This window comes from Cornus florida, unplaced genomic scaffold, assembly GCF_030987335.1.
Source record: "Cornus florida cultivar Cherokee Brave unplaced genomic scaffold, ASM3098733v1 CherokeeBrave_3.0.0_Hap2_Chr05, whole genome shotgun sequence".
Classification (NCBI taxonomy): Eukaryota; Viridiplantae; Streptophyta; class Magnoliopsida; order Cornales; family Cornaceae; genus Cornus; species Cornus florida.
In genome coordinates this window covers 65,542,336-65,561,494 of record NW_026775575.1, presented here as the reverse complement: position 1 = coordinate 65,561,494, position 19,159 = coordinate 65,542,336, and the positions used below count along the sequence as shown (strand labels likewise).

General features: G+C 36.7%; 1 protein-coding gene across 2 annotated transcripts; it reads right to left on the bottom strand.

Moving 5' to 3' along the window:
- Positions 1–759: 759 nt before the first annotated feature.
- On the bottom strand, positions 760–18,586 carry LOC132306672 (uncharacterized). 2 transcript variants are annotated; one of them, XR_009482069.1, is made up of 8 exons: positions 18,415–18,586; positions 18,144–18,256; positions 5,298–5,362; positions 4,875–5,155; positions 3,828–3,899; positions 3,654–3,716; positions 2,545–2,907; positions 760–1,294 (listed from the first exon to the last, which is right to left on the bottom strand). XR_009482069.1 is itself a non-coding variant. In XM_059804169.1 (6 exons), the coding sequence occupies exons 1-6, from the start codon at positions 18,248–18,250 to the stop codon at positions 1,250–1,252; spliced, it is 633 nt and encodes a 210-aa protein (XP_059660152.1). In that variant the 5' UTR covers positions 18,251–18,586; the 3' UTR covers positions 760–1,249. The 2 variants fall into 2 exon arrangements, 1 of the variants encoding a protein (XP_059660152.1); XM_059804169.1 differs by lacking the exon at positions 2,545–2,907 and having other exon boundaries at positions 18,144–18,586.
- Between the last annotated feature and the right edge of the window lie 573 nt (positions 18,587–19,159).

The following is a 19,159-nucleotide window of genomic DNA, read 5'->3' as shown; positions in this document are numbered from 1 at the left end:
TAACCTGATAAGATTATTATTATTGTTATTATTATTATTATTTTTTCTTAACATGATGAGATTAACAAATGTAGTTCACGCTCAAGTTTATTTACTCGACGAGTTTGAAAATGCAATTTTGAATTAGCCTTGTTTATTTGAACTTCAATGTACCATTTAATCTAATTTGAATTGGCAAACTTTATTGGAGGTCCGGTTTGGTTAAGTTGATGCACATCATTGGTTCAGATTTTAAAAAATTAAAATCATTTGATTGACAATTTTCTATAAACTGTTATACAAAAAATATATATAATTAGAAGAAATCCCATTTCAAATAACTATAAAATAGAGTTGTTGGAGGAGTAGCAGGGAAATCACAGGGCTTTGCCTGATGATGTAACGACTTGTTTGGTTCAGTTTTTGAAAAATTGAGCCCACAATTTGCCTTGAAACTAGTTCATATGGGGTTCGCTGTAAAAAGTAAAAATTATGTACTTCCACTGTGTTTTTAGGGTTTGAGAAAAATACCTGCTTGGTTTATAACTCTGAAAACAAAACTGAGAGAAAGAAACCCGAAGCAGGTTGAAGATGGAAACCTAAACCCCTATCCTCTTCCTTTTTCCTTTATTTTCCCACAAATAAAACCTAAACAAGTTGAAAAAGCCTACTGGTACAAAGAATAAAAGTTGATAAGCAGGGTGAAGAGAAGAAGTCGTCCTCCACACGCAGTATATGAGTATTCTCCATGGGCAAACGAGGTCTACGCAAGTCACGCAATTGAAGGAAAATCTGGAAATAAGAAGTATGATATTCTATTTTAATGTTCATGTACATATAAAATGAATGTCATTGGCATCAAATGTATGCAATCAAATTCCAGTACCTTACACAAAAAAACACTCCCCCCTTCCCCTTTTCCATAAATTAGCAGTTAAAAGACACCCGAAATTGAACCAACGGAGCAACGAAAACAAAATAGAACATAGCTCTTAAGACTGCTGCGGGAAACAACTTGGTACAATTACAAAACTGATTCATTGAATGAAAGTTTCAAAATATGTCCCAAGCCATCAATCAATCTTCTAAAGGTTTGATATGAATAACGAGCTCACTGAAGCCACTTTCCGCAGTACAACTGAAAATCTGGCCCAGAATATTTACTTCGAGACTTGTATATTTAAAACAGAGAGCTGCTGGTTTGTGTGATGCTGGAATTGAACATTGGGATCAATCGAACAAGCAAAAGAACCTGGTTCACCACCAAATGTCAAGTTTTAGAATCAAGTGCCGAGAGTATCTTCTTTCTTGGTCCCTGAAACAGCCACAATGAGCCAAAAAGCTTAAATTCAAAGGTCAGAGAGAACAACATAAAATCAGTGAGAATTCAAGATGGAATAAAAGATGGCAAATCTGTATTCGACATAAACCAAAAATCAGGAGGAATAAAATATTGGCATCGTAAATTAGATGTGCTCAACCTAAGCCATGCATGCAGATTTTCATCTAATCAGGAGGAATGGTTGATAGCTGAATTCATAAAAACCGAGAGGAAGAAACTCGAAGCAGTCACATGCTAGGTGAAACCAATGGATCAGATTTGAGGAATAATATGGGTTTAGAGATTGAAAATGATTAAAACCATTTCAGAATTTAAAAAGAAAAGTATTACAAATGGAAGTGTTGCCGATGCCACATTAACTAGGAGAGAAGCAATCATGAACTGATCTGGTTAAGGAATAATTTGAGTTTAGATATTGCAAATGATTAGACATTATAATTTAAAAAGAAAAGTAGGACAAATGGGAGTGTTACCTATGTTGCATTAACCAGGATAGAAGCAATCATGTATTATTTGTACCCTACATATGTGGTTGGAGGAGAGGCTATTTAAAGTCGTGACATGACTAATGATCAAGAATAAGTCCAGAAATCAAATGAGATCGCTAGTAAAGGAAAAAGAAAAGGAGGGAAAAGTTAAGCCGTTGAGATGTATTTTTGATGATGTAAGGAAAGGGTAAGGGAGCTAGCGATGACTCATTCTATCCCTTTTTATTGTAACAAGTGAATTTCTATTTTGCGCTCTGTAATTTCGTAATATACATTCTTTTGTGATGACTCATTCTATCCCTATTTATTGTAACAAGTGAATTTCTATTTCGCCCTCTGTAATTTCATAATATACATTTTTTTCTTTCTTTACTCTTTCTGTTTTTCCAACACAAGATTAGAGGATTAGACTATCATTTCCTTTCTTTTCTTTCCATAGCTATTCAAAGAGCTCCATCCCTCCCTCCCTCCCAATACCATTAATTTCTTTCCTATCCCTCCTGCTTATCCGAATGCACTGATGCGCTAAAGTGTGATTCTAATTTTCTTTGAGGTTCTACTCTTATAACCGATTCCGAATTTTTTTAAATCTTCAGATCCCATATAAACTTTTCCTTACAAGATGGTTTAGCTCTATACAGCTTCCCCATGAACTTAGAGCCCTTACTTGAACAGTCGCTCTAGATAGGATGAATAGTTAGTGAATAATTTAGAGAGAGAGAGAGGGAGGATAACCTTATATCTGTCACCTAATGTTTACCATGTTTAGGGCTGTTGAGGAAATGCAGAACAGCCTTTTCCTTTCCCCTTGATGCTAGCCAAGTTTGGTCCTCCGTCCAGAATGAAGCCAACATCACCAGGTTAGTGACATTTCCTCTCCAACTCAGCTTCTGCAAGGGTCTAGATAGGAACTTCTCTGGAGGCATTCACCCCAGTTGTCATTTGGATAATTTAGGATGGAACATCACCTTTTATGATGTGCAGACCCTCCTGAACAGGGTTCAAAATTTTTTCAGGGGATTCGCTTTGCCTACAGCACTCCATACTGGAAGGGCCAATACCAATGACAGCCTCTTTATTCCCTTTGCCTCCAGTTCTCTGCAAAGAATTCTGAAATAGATCAAAGTTCAGCTCACCCATTTTTAAACTCTAATATACCCTCCACTTTGAAAACCGCATTTCCTTGCTGAGGTTTTTTGGGTAAATCCAATGGGGGTTATGGGCTTGTGAAAGGAACAATTCAGCCTCATTTAGTTTTTCCCTTTCAAGACAAGCAAGTATTGGTGATTCATCTCAGACCCTTGCTTTTAGATGCGAACTTAAAGAGAAGTGAGAGAGGAACTTTGTAGCCTATTATAAGTATTTTTAAATGTGGGAAAGAGGTTTGTAACCTATCATATTACAAAGTGGTTCTTCTTACAGGTTCATTAACTTTAATCAACATCTCTCAATGCCTTGGATATTCTTCACCTTGCCTAAGGGATTCATCCCTCACCAGACAACCAAAGAATTCCTCAACCTAGGACTTCGGAAGCAGGCTTCTTGGACAAAAAGGAGTTAAATTGAGGGAATACTTGAGTGGAAATTCAATTATTTTCTAGTTCCATATTCTTTCACTACTTTGTCATCTCTTTGGATCTCTCTTTATTGTATCTCTTCCCTTTTGCAATAAGATAATTGTTTCCTAATAAGCTAATAAATAAAACCAATACAAAACATAGCACATTGCAATTTAAACAAATAAGTTCTATTGCGGAAAATCTTCAATCCTACTTCAGAAAAAGCAATAAAATTACAAAGGGAACAAAATATCAATATAGCCGGCCAAATCAAGTTGATTTTACCATTGGTATTCCCATAGCCTTAAGATCCTCATTAGTCATGTGTACAAGGGCAGTCATATCAACCTGCAGTAACAACATGCGTCAAAGTAGTAGAGCAATTCCTCAACATTATTAAAACAATAGAATATATATAAGAATTGTTTTGAACACACGAAAGCTATATAATTTACATACTTCCTCTGCTTGAAATATAACTGAATATTTTTCAAGACCCAGGGACTGTAGGAAAGCATCTGCAGATTCAGGCTGCACCAAAGATGTTATCAGTCAGAAGTATAAATAAATAAATGAAACTTTACTGATTTTTTAACTCTTACAGAAAGAAAGAAAGAAAACGAAAACAAATCCACCCCTTAAGTGAGAGTATTTTTTCTGTCCCACCAAGAGGTTCAACCCCTTTCAGACTGAACAATCAACGTAAGTGTAGGGCATGGTTCTGAGAGGTCCTAATAAATTGACTACTTAAGAATTCAGATGGGACACAAGTTTCAGAGCAAAAAATAACCAAATTGTCTAACTACATGATGACTAAACCATCTTCCTTTCAAAGACTTTGACTATTAATTACTTTTCCAAACAGTTTGGCAGCAAGCAGCAGCAGAAATGAAATTCAATCAAAATTGCACCAAAGGTTACATAGCATCTCACCAAAAGCTGTTAGCTTGAACAACAATATTTCTTGCACAAGTCCTAGTTGGAACATGGATGTGTGCCTTACTTATCAATACATAAATAAATAAAGAAACAAAAGTTCAAGCAATACAAACTCAATATGCATAGGAACCAAAGTGATACATAAAGAGACACTAAATAAGCCCCACCGTGAGAAAAGGAATAAAAAAAGTAAACAAAACAAAAATGTTGGTGTCAATGATATGTGATATATATATATATATATATTTCCTCCTGAGTATTAAGAATATTAACAATAACAAACAAAAAAAATTGTTTGCAGTATGAGATATAAACATACGCACACATGTCAGATAAATCATGTAAATATTGCATAAATGATGTCCAGATTTCTAACTATAAAAACAAATAATAAAAAACACTGAATTTTTGTAATATGAAATGTTTGTCTGCGTCTGTAACAGTTCGGATCTAGATACATAATTAGACAAGCATCCAAAACAAAATTAAAACCTTATTTTTTGTAAAGTTGTATAAGACGACAGAAATGATATTTTAAGAAGAAAAGTAAAACAGGAAGATTTGTGCCTTTTGTTTAGCCTTTTTCCTAGAAATTGAACTGCCAATTTTTTTGGTCTGAGGCACAGGGGTTTCAACAATGACATGTTTCTTAGCAGGTTTACTGCCCTCAGGTACTGAGTTCGGCTTTGGCAGATCAGACTTTACTGCCTGCGGATGCTTGTTACTAGAGAGTTTTTCACGCAGATCCTTTACACCTCTTGAAAGAGATCCAGTTCCACTCTGAGTTGCTTGCTGGATTCTCTTTCTCTGAAGCTTCAAACGAAGATCCTTAGCACTAACTCTGCGATCTTTGCATGACATTAAAATACAAATCAAAGAAATGATGTATAAAATAAAGTAATATATCATTATTACTTTTATTTTTATAACTTTCATAAAGTGTAGCAGCGGAATTTAGATGAATGCAACTGCATCTTAAACAATCCATACTTGATACTTGAGGTCCACCATCCTGGTAAAGATCATGTTCCCACTTATCATCATCTTGCCTCTGTCTGCAAAGGAAATGGCATTGATTAAAAAAATAAATTTTTAGTTAGAACAAATAAATGGCATTATGCCTCAGTATGTAATGGCACTCTTCCTTACAAACTAATCAAGGAACTTTGATTGGTGGAAGGAAGTATAATCATAATATTCATCAGCACTATATAGCCCATAGCTATCCAACAGGCAAAACTTAAACTCCTGTACAGCCACATGAAATAAATGCAACATACATGATACATTTATGAAATACACAATACATTTAGTAATTCTTTAATAAGAAAATATTTCCTTGAACTCACACACCCCCCCTCAAGGAATTTTTTGCACCCAAGAGGAGTCGAACCTTAGACCTGATGCTTCAAGAGGCACCATGGCCAAGTGACTTACCCACTTGAGCCAGCCCATTGGGGTTAAAGAATGTTACTTTTCTTATAAGTAAAACTTAAGGTAGTGGCCTTTGCATAACCTGAAATACAACTGTTTTACTTGGGGGTAAAAAAAAAAAAAGTACAGCCATTTAACAATGGTACCACCAAGCAGTGATAGTGTTATGCCCGATAAATCAGCCCCGTTGAATTTCATGGCCATAACAGCCTCTACGCAGTTGTAACGACAGTTTTGGCAGGAAACTCATATAAAATGAATTTTCCCACTTTTCCATTCTTCCCCAATTTCAAGTTTAAACCCTCCAAAAACCTACCAAATTCCAGAGCAACTCTCGGAATAGGAATTTTTTTGACCTGTTTTGCTTGTGGGTTGTGGACCCTAATTAGTACTCTCTTGTAGCCCGATATATAAGGGTGCTTAGGGTTTGGAGTAAATGATAGAGAGACATTGAAAATCGTACAGAAAGAGAGTGAGGGGCTGAAACTTGTAATCTCCAATTTTACACATTCTAATTGTCGAAAAATAGTTGATACCAAATTCGGGCCGGGTTTGGAATTTGGTACCAACTTTGTTACCGATTTAACACATTCCAACTATCAAAAAATTTGGTGCCAGGTCGCGTCGCGAGAGTTGCTCTGGAGTCGCTCAAAAAATTTCCTATCCAACTATCAAAAAATTTCCTATGCAACGCGTCGGGCCACAACATCACATGATTGATTTAGAATATCTGCTTTTCACACAACTGAAAATGTGTGATAATAAAGAGGGCATCAATCCAAGGGATAATATTGGTTGAAAATCTACAACCTTCATTAATGATGGACAAACATAGGAATAAGTGATTTTTAATTACTAAAAACATAGAACAACGATCAACATTAATTCCAATTTTTTTATTTTATTTTAATAATGAATGACTAACAAATTCATTGTGAGGTTCCAAGATGTATGCTATTTGATAATAACATCGCTGTAATAAATGAACTTACCAAAAAGAATAATAGTAATAAATTCAAAACTTAGGATCAAGAGGCTTTTAAGATAAGTATGACTGAGACTAAATATATATATATATATGTGTGCGTGTGTGTGTGTATTTTTGATAAGTAGACTGACACTAAATATATTGTGAGTAACTTTAGCAGAACTATAGATAATGTTGGGATATAGCAAAGAATAACAAGTGAACGTATATAATAAAGTAATCTAATCATGCAATTTTGTTAGCATATATGATACCACGATTTATGGTATGACTTACCATAATAGCAGAGATTTGACTATGCTATAGAATATGCTTTAGAATAAGTTGTGATCTGATTTTGATTTGATTTAGTTTCCTTTCTTGTAATATGAACATGTGCTCATTTTATCTATAAATACTAGAGTTGTGAATGAGTAATTCATATCATTCAAGCCTTTACGCAATTCTCTCATTTATCTTCTTTTTATATTTCTACTTGGTATCAGAGCCAACACCTTTCCACACCTTTCAGCAGCCTTGCTACTTGTGTGACAGCTACCTTAGGCTGTTTGTGACATTGTGTGACGTTGCCTACACATGTTTTTCTGTGTTGCTGTTTTGTGATCGAAAACAGGTATTTTTAAGTTTTACAATTTCTTTTTCACTCTTCTAGGGTTAGGTAAATTGGGATAGTTGGTTTCCAACACCTAGAAGGGCTTGGGTAAAAAAAAAAAAAAATTGCTCGGATATTAAGAAGGAGGTTGTCTGGCTATATGTAAGCGGACAGTGCTCCTTAAAAAAAGTATGTATTTGGATTTTTCAGGAATGGTCTGAGGAGACATTGTTATTGTTTATGGTCTGAGGAGGCCCTTTGATTTATTAACAGAATTTTTGGTTTTTTTGGAGTTTTTTTATTGTCGTGTGACAGATTATGGTAGATTCAGGGTCCTCGACTGTTAATTCTCTTGGCTTAAGTTCTGTAGGTGGTGGTGCCATTTTTTCCACCAACTCATCAGAAAATCCAGGACTTCAAATCACCACAGTGAAGTTGGATGGTTCTAACTATTTGATTTGGACACAGTCTGCCAAGATGTTCATTGGTGGCAAAGGGAAGATTGGCTATATTACTGGTTCTGAGAAAGAGCCAACTGAGTCAGAGAAAACATATCCACAGTGGTTTGCAGATAACGCTATGGTTATGTCTTGGCTAGTCAATTCGATGCAACCAAACATAGCTGTTGGCTATATGTTTATGAAGACTGCTAATAAGCAGATTTGGGATTCAGTTCAACGCACTTATTCTCAGAGGCAGAATAATGCACGAATTTTCCAGTTGGGGCGAGATATCACCAAGATTTCTTAGGGTGACTTGACAGTTTCAGGTTACATCGCTAAGCTTCGTGCTATTTGGGAGGAGATGTCATATTATGATTCCTTCCACTCTTGGAAGGATCCAGATGATGCAGTTTTATATATAGGAATTGTGGAGAAGAATCGAGTGTTTCAGTTTCTTACCGGGTTGAACGACGAGTTTGAGCATTCTCGTGTTCATTTATTAGGCTCATCTTCATTCCCTATTCTTGAGGATGCATACTCCTATGTGTTGTCAGATGAGAGCCGCCGGACTCATCCATTAGGTGTTGCTTCTGTTGATCGTTCTGCTATGGCAGTTCGGGTTCCCAACCTTTCAGGAACTTCACCATCCCAGTCAGTTCAGAGCACTACCACCGGTCCTCCTCTAGGACGACAACGTGGATGGTGTGACCATTGCGGAAAAATTGGTCACATCAAATCTCGTTGTTATGCTCTACATGGACGTCCACTGCAACATAAACAACAGCCTCGATCCTCTGCACATGCTGTTACACAACCGGTCTCGTTGTCAACTCCTGACAACCCTGCCTCTACATCTTCTACCACAGTTACCTTAAGCTGATTTGGACAAGTTCAAGCAATTCTTCAACCAAATGGAGGCATCATCTCAGCCAACCTCCACTTATGCCCACTCAGGTACTATTGCGTCTGCACATAGCGTATCTACATCTTCAACACCATGGATCATTGATTCTGGTGCTTTAGACAATACGACTGGTATGTCCTCACTCTTCCAATCTTATGGTATCTGCTCTGGCTAACGCAAGGTCCGCCTTACGAATGGCTCTCCATCTTCCATTGCTGGGAAGGGTCATATATCAATTACTCCTTCATTAACTTTGTCAAATACACTTCATGTTCCAAAGTTGACTACAAATCTTATTTCTGTTAGTAGCGTTACCAAACAATTAATTGTAGTGTAACGTTCTTTCCCTCTCATTGTATTTTTCAGGATCTGGTGTCGAAACGGACGATTGGCTGTGAGCATGAAGTGGACGGTTTATACCTATTGGATGCTCTTTTGTCACCTCAAGCACATTAAGCTTCATTTTCTACTATTGTTTCATCTAATAAAGCCCAACTCATGCGTTGGCACATACGTTTAGGACATATTTCTTTTGGTTATTCGAAATATTTATTTCCTTCCTTATTTTGTAGCGTGCCAGTGTCAGATTTATCCTGTGAAACATGTTATATGGCTAAACATGTTCGTTCCAATTATCCTGCTAGTAGTAATAAATCTGCTTTAACACCTTTTGATCTTATTCATTCAGATGTGTAGGGTCCTTGCCCAGTTACTTCTAGTCTTGGATTTCGATATTTCGTGTTGTTCATTGATGATCATAGTCGTGTTACTTGGGTTTATCTTATGAAAACCAAAAAATGAGGTATACACCATTTTTTAAAATTTTATGACAATGGTTCAGACTCAATATGGTCGTACCATTAAAAAAATTCAGATCTGACTAGGGTACAGAGTACACTTATGGGGAAGTACAACGGTTATGTACAGAATTTAGGGTTGAGCATCAGATGGCTAATGTTAAAACTCCTCAACAGAATGGTCGTTCTGAGAGAAAGAATAGCCACATCCTTGACTTAGCCAGAGCAATCTGCATTGGCATGAATGTTCCCTAGTCATTTTGGGGAGATGCGATTCTTACCGCTGTTTACATCATTAATAGGACTCCTTCTAAGATTCTTAACTTTGCAGCCCCACTCTCAATCTTACATCCCAATTCATCTCTTTTTTTGATTCCTCCGCGAGTCTTCGGGTGTGTGTGCTTTGTTCAGCAGTTGGGGCAGACTCGTACATAGCTTGACCCTAAGGCTTTGAAGTGTGTGTTTTTGGGCTATTCTCACCCTTAAAAAGGTTATAGGTGTCACCATCCTCCCAGTCGTCGGCGGTTTATATCCATGGATGTTTCTTTCTTTGAGCATACACCATACTATAGTGGTTCAGTTGGTTCTCAGAGTGAATGATTCCCATTGAATATAATGGATGATCACCTTCTTCCGTCTTCAACTCCTCTACCATTACTCGTTTCTTCTTCTATGATTCCTCCTCGTGGTACCCCTCCAGCGGGGGCAATTGTTACTTTTTCACAGGTTTATAGTCGTAGACAACGAGTACAAGCTTCTACTCCCATGATTGACTGCCTTGTTCCTTCGGCACCAGCTCCGCCTTCTCAAGCTATTGTTTCGCTTGATGATCGCCCCATTGCTCTTCGAAAGGGTAAACATTCTTGTACTTACCCTATTTCTAATTTTGTTTCTGATTATGATCTCTCACCCTCCTATCGGAGTTTTCTTGTTTCTGTTGCCTCGGTTCATGTTCCTTCTAGTGTTGCAGATGCACTAGCACAACCTCAATGGCGTGATGCTATGACAGAAGAACTACAAGCACTTGAGAAAAATCAGACTTGGGACATGGTTCCGCTTCCTATTAGACGAAAGGCTGTGGGTTGTCGTTGGGTGTTTACAGTTAAGTATAATCTAGATGGGTCAGTTGCTCGTTACAAGACCCGATTGGTTGCCAAGGGTTATACTCAAACTTGTGGCATAGATTATCAGGAGACTTTTGCCCCTGTTGCCAAGATGAATACCATCAGTGTATTATTTTCTGTTGCTGTAATTCGATCTTGGCCTCTATTTCAGTTAGATGTCAAGAATGCCTTTCTCAATGGTGATTTGCAGGAGGAAGTGTACATGGTTCCTCCTCCGGGCTTTCGTTCTCCTACTCATTCTGGTATGGTATGTCGTCTTCGTCGTTCTCTGTATGACCTCAAGCAGTCTCCTCGAGCTTGGTCTAATCGCTTTGGCATTGCTATGCTCAAGTTTGGTTTCCATTAAAGTACAGCTGATTATACCTTGTTTTTACATCATTCAAGCGGTAAGACAGTTGCTCTCATTGTGTATGTCGATGATATTGTTCTTACCGGTGACGATACTACCGGAATTGATGAGGTTAAGAGATATCTTGGCCGTCAGTTTGAGATTAAGGATCTTGGTCCCCTACGGTACTTCTTGGGCATTGAGGTGGCTCGCTCCAAGACTGACATTTTCATCTCTCAACGCAAGTATGTTCTTAACTTGCTTTCTGCTTCTGGTCAGCTTGGCGCTCATCCTGCTGATACTCCAATTGAGCAGAATCATCGGTTAGCTGATTCTGAGGGGGAGTTGTTGTAAGATATTGGTCAGTATCAATGACTTGTAGGGAAGCTCATCTATTTATCCATGACTCGACCTGACATTGCTTATGCCGTGAGTGTCGTGAGTCAATTCATGCACTCTCCTCGTGCCTCTCACCTTGATGCAGCTATTCGGATCCTTCACTACTTAAAAGGGTGTCCAGGCCGTGGTATTTTGTTTGCTAATCATGGTCACTTACGTGTTGAGGCTTTGACAGATGCTAATTATGCAGGATCAATTTCAGATAGGTGGTTTACTTCAGGTTATTATACCACTATTGGTGGTAACTTGGTTACTTGGCGTAGTAAGAAGGACGATGTTGTCTCTCGATCTAGTGCAGAGGCAGAGTATAGGGCTATGGCTCTTGGGGTAGGTGAGTTACTTTGGCTGAAAACCTTGATGACAGACTTGTGCCTTCCAGTGTTGCTTCCTTTTTCACTTTACTGTGACAACAAGTCTACCATTAGCATAGCAGCAAATCTCGTTCAGCATGACAGGACTAAGCATATAGAGGTGGACCGTCACTTCATTCGAGAGAAGATCATCTCTGGTCAAATTTGCACTCCATTTGTCACAAGCTCTCAGCAACTTGCAGACATTCTTACAAAGGGCATTAACAAGATTGTGTTTGAGAATGCATTGTCCAAGTTGGGCGTTTCAGAATCCACGCACCAACTTGAGGGGGAGTGTTAGCATATATGATACCATGATTTATGGTATGACTTACCATAATAGCAGAGATTTGACTATGCATATGTTAGCATATATGATACCACGATTTATGGCATGACTTACCATAATAGCAGAGATTTGACTATGTTATAGAATATGCTTTAGAATAAGTTGTGATTTGATTTTGATTTTGATTTGATTTAGTTTCCTTTCTTGTAATATGAGCATATGCTCATTTTATGTATAAATACTAGAGCTGTGAATGAGTAATTCATATCATTTAAGCCTTTACGCAATTCTCTCATTTCTCTTCTTTTTATATTTCTACTAATTTTATGAGGCAAAATGTTAGACGTTAGCATGGTAGAAATATAGGTGTCGAGATGGATGTGTGTGAACTAAAACAAGATAAGATAAAACAAGAAATGAGCCCATTAGTAAGACGGTTGAAGTAGCAAACATTTGTATGTGCAACAAAGACTACTAACTGAACTAGTAAAGAAAAGTGTCCTATGCCAAACCTAAATAAAGCAAAATAGTTGTGGAAAGGTTTTGTTTGAGTTTAATACTGTAGTAAATATAAGGTTTTATGTACACTTGTGGAGCCTCGTTAAAGTTAGGATTACATGTTTGAGAGACCACCTGGCACAATGGAGAGGTAATGTGTCATTGTGATATTCGAAGGAAGTTATGACATCATCTTAAAGAATGTAAGGAGAGAGAGAGGTGACATAAAATGAGAAAGTTTGAGAGCACAAAGAAGAATGAGAGAAAAGATATTATTTCAAAAGAGCTAGTAGGCACCATTCATTATATGAGGTGGAAGTTAGTTTTGGTCTTCCTAGTTTAGGGTAGTGTAGAAAATGGTTGTGGCGACGTATGTGAGCGGGTGTGATGTGGGTGGGTGCAATATACACTAGGCGAGCTACAGGTTGCACAATCCCATATCGCCTGAGTAGGTGAAGGTGAAGTGCTTATGTGTTAGTTTCATCTCCAAATGGTATGAGGCCTTTTGAGGTGAAACCCATGAACAAAACTATGCTGACTCGGGCCCAAAGTGGACAATATCATACCATATGATGGAGTGGGCTGTTACAAATGGTATCATAACTGAAGCCAAGCCGAAAGTGTAGCCAACAGAGACATTGGGCACCTTAGGAGGGTGATTGTGGCAACCTATGTGGGCACGTACAAGACACTGGGTGAGTTACAGGTTGCACAATCCCACAATGCTTGGGCATGGTGAAGGTAAAGCATTTGTGTGCGCAAGTGTTATCTCCAAATAGTATGAGGCCTTTTAGGGTCAAACCCAAGAGCAAAATTGTGCAAGCTCAGGCCCAGGTAGACAATATCATACCATGTGGTAGGGTGGGTTGTTACAATGGTGGTGATCTAAGAAGCACGGACACGAACACAAGACGTGGGTACAATACAACACGAACACAACTATATGGCAAATTTTAAAAAAATAGAACACGAACACAGCAAGGATACATAAATGAAATAATAATATACTTTTTATTATATATATATTTTTAATTTTTACTCAATTTCTAATTTGTATTCATAAACAAACCCATTTATATAAAGTCCACCAAACAACCCAAATTTCATTAAAATACAAACAAAAACTATATATGTTTGTACCCAATAGTAGAATTGTTATCTTTGCAACCAAATATTTCCAAAAAGAAGATAAGATTGCAATCTTATCTCCTCTCTCTCTCTCTCTCTCTCTTCCCCATATTCATTCACCACTCTCAGGTTCTCTCTCCTCTAGCCGAAAGCCTTTCTCATCTCCTATTCTCCTCCATCTCTTAACCTCTCTCTCCCCCACTCTGTCATTCATGGCTCTCGTTCACTCTTTTTTCCAACTGCTTTCTCCCATCTCTTTCCTTTCTTCACATATTTAGATCTCTTATCTCACTTCATAGATTTCCCTTCAAATGAATACACACACACACACACACACACACACACACACATATCTCTTCACCCTCTCTTTTTCTCAAAAAAAAATCGAAAGGCTGTGTCTTCCCGCATGTCCTCCAGCGTGTTCGACCAATGAAAAAAAAAAAAAAAAGAGGACACTTATATAGAGTGTCACACACGTGTCCGAGGCTTGGAGACGCGTTTCAGTGTTGGACACGTGTCCAACACTGTTGCAGCACCCCTCTTGGGCGTGTCGATGCTCTAGAGGTGGGGAAAGGATCGTCTCCTTGAGAATCTTATGGTAAACAAAGTAACAGGTGGTAGATTATTTCACCATGGTTTAATAGATCACGTGGTGTTGTGATGCTGGTGAGTAGCCGCATATAGAATCCATCGTCTCCTTGAGAATCTTATGGTAAACAAAGTAACAGGTGGTAGATTATTTCACCATGGTTTAATAAATCACGTGGTGTTGTGATGCTGGTGAGTAGCCGCATATAGAATCCATTAGTCTCAAAGTTAGGTTGATGACAACTGATCAAGTATTCTAGAAGAGTAAGACCTCCAAGCAACCTTAATTAACAAGAAGCTCATGAAGATTTTAACACAAAAGTTGAGGGATGCTGTGTCAAAAATCAAAAGTTACATTCTTTAATTGCTTAGCTTTTCATGAAGCAGATTCTAATTAGACACAGCTGATGCTTGATATTGCTGCATATGCAAGAAAATAAATGAAGGGTCTAATGCTTCTGGGGCCTCTGAGACTTGCTCATAAAAAATATGCTACTATGATTTTATCCACAAGTATTGATTTTTATCAAAGTCGGAAAATGCAATAAACCAGCAGTCGTTGGCACGTTATACTAATAAGAGGACCAATTGTGAAACCAAAATTTGCCAAGGATACAATCAACAACCAATCACATCCTTCCAACATCCAAAACCCTCATTACGGTATTACCAGAATGTACTTATATTTTCATGCTTCATGACATGAGAACTCTAGGTTCACTATGAATATTTATTTGTTATCTAAGAAGTACAAACACTTCTACGAAGATGCCGTGTCTAGGGGTGGAACCACAAAATTCATTTTGGGTGGTTGGGAGAGAGAGAGAAGAGAGGGAGGGGGTAACTAGTAATATAAAATTATATTTTAAAAATACAAACAAAATAATTGTAACATTTTTCTTTCTTTTAAAATATACTTTAAGAGCTTGTATATAAATAATATAAGAAGAAAAAATGGAGAGAACAACAGTTGTCCGATAAATGAGACTATCAAGTGTCAATGATCTTTTTCTTCACTCTTTAATTCATAACAAATATATATGTGTGTGTATAAATAGAGTAGTTATAGGTTGCAGCAAGGATTATAATAATAACTGACACTTTAATTACTGATTTTTTAAAAGCAAGACCAAAATGATTTGTTGGAATATGAATGGGTCACGAGTAATTTCGTTTGAAACCCACCTTTAATAACCATAGATAGGTACCATAAATAGGAATTTTAAAAAAAAATTGGAGGAGCCAGCTTTAATTTTTCTAAACAAAATCACAATTAATAACCATAAATAGGTACCATTAATAGAGTTTTGAAAAAAAATTGGGGGTTCCCCTCCCTCAGCCCCACGCCGTGTCCATGTCAGATACCGACACTTCATTAACACTCTTGGACATGAGTCCTGACACTTGACTGTGTCCATAATTTAAAATTAATTTTTATTATTTCAGACACTTGGCAGACACCTCTCCGACACTTGGTCAATACATTTCGAATACTTGACCAACACATCCTGTATTATTCGTCTTATATAAAAAAAAAAAAACATAACAACCCTGAAAACAACCTTATGAACACACATTGTGTCCAACCTCTTTTTCTTGAAAAAATTGACATTAAACACGTCACAATATAAATATAACTATAATGACAAGATAAGAGAGTAATATAATATATTCTTTTTTTATATTTGAATAGTTTCATCTTTTAACTTATGTAACTTTAGTGTAGATATTATAAATTAATTATAATTTAATTATTGTCTTAATAGATTTATAAATGAAAATTTATATTTCTTACTTTTTTTGAATTTGACGTGTCAGGTGTTGTATATGTCCATGTCCCATGTTCTTGTCCATGCTTCTTAGCTTGTTATCACCCACACATAGCAAAATCATACTCCTAATCACCTATTAAGAGTCAAACCTATTGCTATTTGGGTTAGCTAACCCATTTAACAAAGATCGAGGCAAGACAAAAAAATGAAACTCCATAAAGTGACACATGATTAACCACACATTGCTGACTATCAATCATATCATTGTGCCCCGTTCAAACACTTGACCAATAGTATTAATCCTTTTTGTCAGGCCTTCATTCATTTGTGAGCAGCCAAAATCCCTAAATGAATCTGCCTATCCAACTCAACATCTCCCTCCTCATGTCTACATCACCAGTTTCAACTCATTGGTACTTATCCATCACCTTTATCTCTTTTTTTTTTTATAAGTAAAATGTATTAGAAAGCGTTCAAAAGGGGAACGCATCCCGAGATATACACAAAAAGAATCTATGAACTCAAAGAACCCAAAAAGTCCACAATGTCCTCTAAAGAAGAATAATCCCTCCCCCAACCCCAACAAAAAAGGGTACAAATAATAGAAATTTCAGCTCTCCAATAGAGGACTCCTTCCCATCAAAAGATCTTCTGTTCCGCTCTTTCCAAAGACTCCACCTAACGCAAAGAGGGGTCACCCTCCAAAAGTCTCTAGCCTGAGCCCCCACCTTTATCAACTTTACAGTTCCATGAAAACTAAGACAACTTTCCTTAAAATTGAGCTCTTTACTCATTTTTCCAACAAGTGCATGATGCACACTGGTATCCTAATTGGTACTTGAATCCTGCATCTCCTCCATATCGGGTGGCAAGAGATGAACATTACGCTAGATGTCTGGTGGTTGCAAGCTCTTTATCCCTTAAACCCTATATCCTTTCCTTCAAACTCATCTCTTCTTGATTTAAACGACCCTATTTTTTCATATACGAGCCATCCTAAATCAGGTTGGCATGTCAGAAGCAAAAGCTTGAGTTAATAGTCGTCTGATCAAGCAGCATTGTGCAACATTAATTCCCAAGTTTTGAAGAGGGCATGGATAAGGGTGTGCATTTTGGATATCATTTTTTTTTTTTTTTTTCCTGTTGAATTGAGGAGTTTTTCATCTGTTTACAAAGGTCAACAAAATTATAATAGGTTGTAAATGATTGAAAAATCAGTCAAAATCACTCTCATTTTAAAATTATTCAACACCTCTCTCTCTCTTTTTTTAGTTGTCCAATGCCTGAGTAAAACGAATAGAGCATGTAAGCACGTGTGAGTGTGGATGTGCATTTATAATAATGAAAAAGAAAGACATGAAGAAGATAAGAAAGACAAAGAAGAAAAAGTGGAGGGAAAGAAAGTACTGAAAATAAACTGTTATACAGTCAAGATTATCACATTTGAGTAATACATCAGACCACATAGCCTGTAATTCGAAATGGACTATATATATTTAAAAATATAAAAAATAAAAAATCATGATCGGTTCATTTGATTACATACAAATTAAAAAATTTTAAAAAAACTCCTTGAATTAGCATTTGGATATAATCTTTTTGCCCAAATCATATAAATAAAGTTCAAATTGCAAAAGACAGGCAGTCATATGTTCCCATGCATGCTCTACTGCATCCTTTCCAAGTCCGCTATGAATGCAACTACATCCTTCACTATATTCCCAACTAATATAACTAAAACGCATCATTTCATTAATCTACAAATGCAACTACATCCTTCACTGTCTTCTCAACAAATATAACAAAAACCCATCATTTCATTCATCTACCATGAAATACAGCTACATCCTTCACTGTTTTTTCAACTAATATAACTAAAACCCATCATTTTATCCATCTAAATTCACTGAAAAAATCTGATTAAAAGAACTCTGAATCCAAATTCAAACACAACAGAGTTCAACCTACAATATGAAGCAAGCAATTTATTCTCATAAATCACCGAACAGCACCTACCAAAACACCCCCAAAAAAAAAAAACACTAGAACCAAGTTCACCTATGGGTAGACAAAAGAAACGGAGCAAAATTAAATAATAATAAAATAAAATGAAAAGTAATAGAATTTTAAACAGAGGAAGTATTCATGTATATATATTTATATATATATATATATATATATAGAGAGAGAGAGAGAGAGAACCTCTTTCCAGTAATTTGTCTTCGGCGACCTGAAGCGTGTACGGTGTTGCCATTAAGGCGCTCCTTTAGGGACCTCTCTGTTCCAGCTTCCACACGATCAGCATACATCGTATTCTAATTACAGAACGGAAACGTTCAGAAGCTCCTACACAGTTGCAGACCCTAACCCTAACTCTAATTCTGAACCTAATTGCTTATTATATTTATGAAGTATAGAGGAATTTGAAGTATCGACTTCTAGAGAGAGGAAGCGAAGAAATGAAATTGCTTACAGATTTGGAAACCCTAACTTTAAACCCAATTACATATATCCATGTAGTAGAGTATAAGAGGAATTTGAAGCATCGACTTCTAGAGAGAGAGGGCGCAGAACTGAAATCCCGTGAAAACTTTCCGACGACAGAATTGAGAAAGAAAACGGAAATGACTACCAAGTTAAAAAAAAAAAAATGAGATTAAATAAACAAAAACGCCCCTTTTACATGAAACATTAATCAAATTATCTTTTGACCGTTTATGAGACTTTTTTAACTTTATAATTTAATAAATTGGATCAATTTATTTTTTTATTTATTTTTTTATGCATAAATTATTCATAAGGGTAGATTGGTCTAATTTATTAAATTGTAAAGTTAAAAAAGTCTATTAAACGGTCAAAGGGTAATTTGGTCTATTTTTCATGTAAAGGGGTGTTTTTGTCCATTTTTGAAACTACAGGAGTGTCTTTATCCAGTCATTTTGTCAAACCTTAAGGAGTGTGAATGTATTTTATCCAAAAGTTGTGAAGCGGGTCGTTTTTGCAATGTAAAATTTGAAGGCCCTATGCCGAGTGCCGAACCAGGATTATTAAACCCGACCTGTCAGTTACCCCTCGGGTTGAGAAATGGGTCCAAGTATTTAATGGATATCACATCGCATATTTATAATTTATTTTTTAATAGTGATTTAGGGCACCACTACCCTCACATAATTTGACGTATGCTTAGATTTGGTCTTTAAATCATTATTATTTATTTT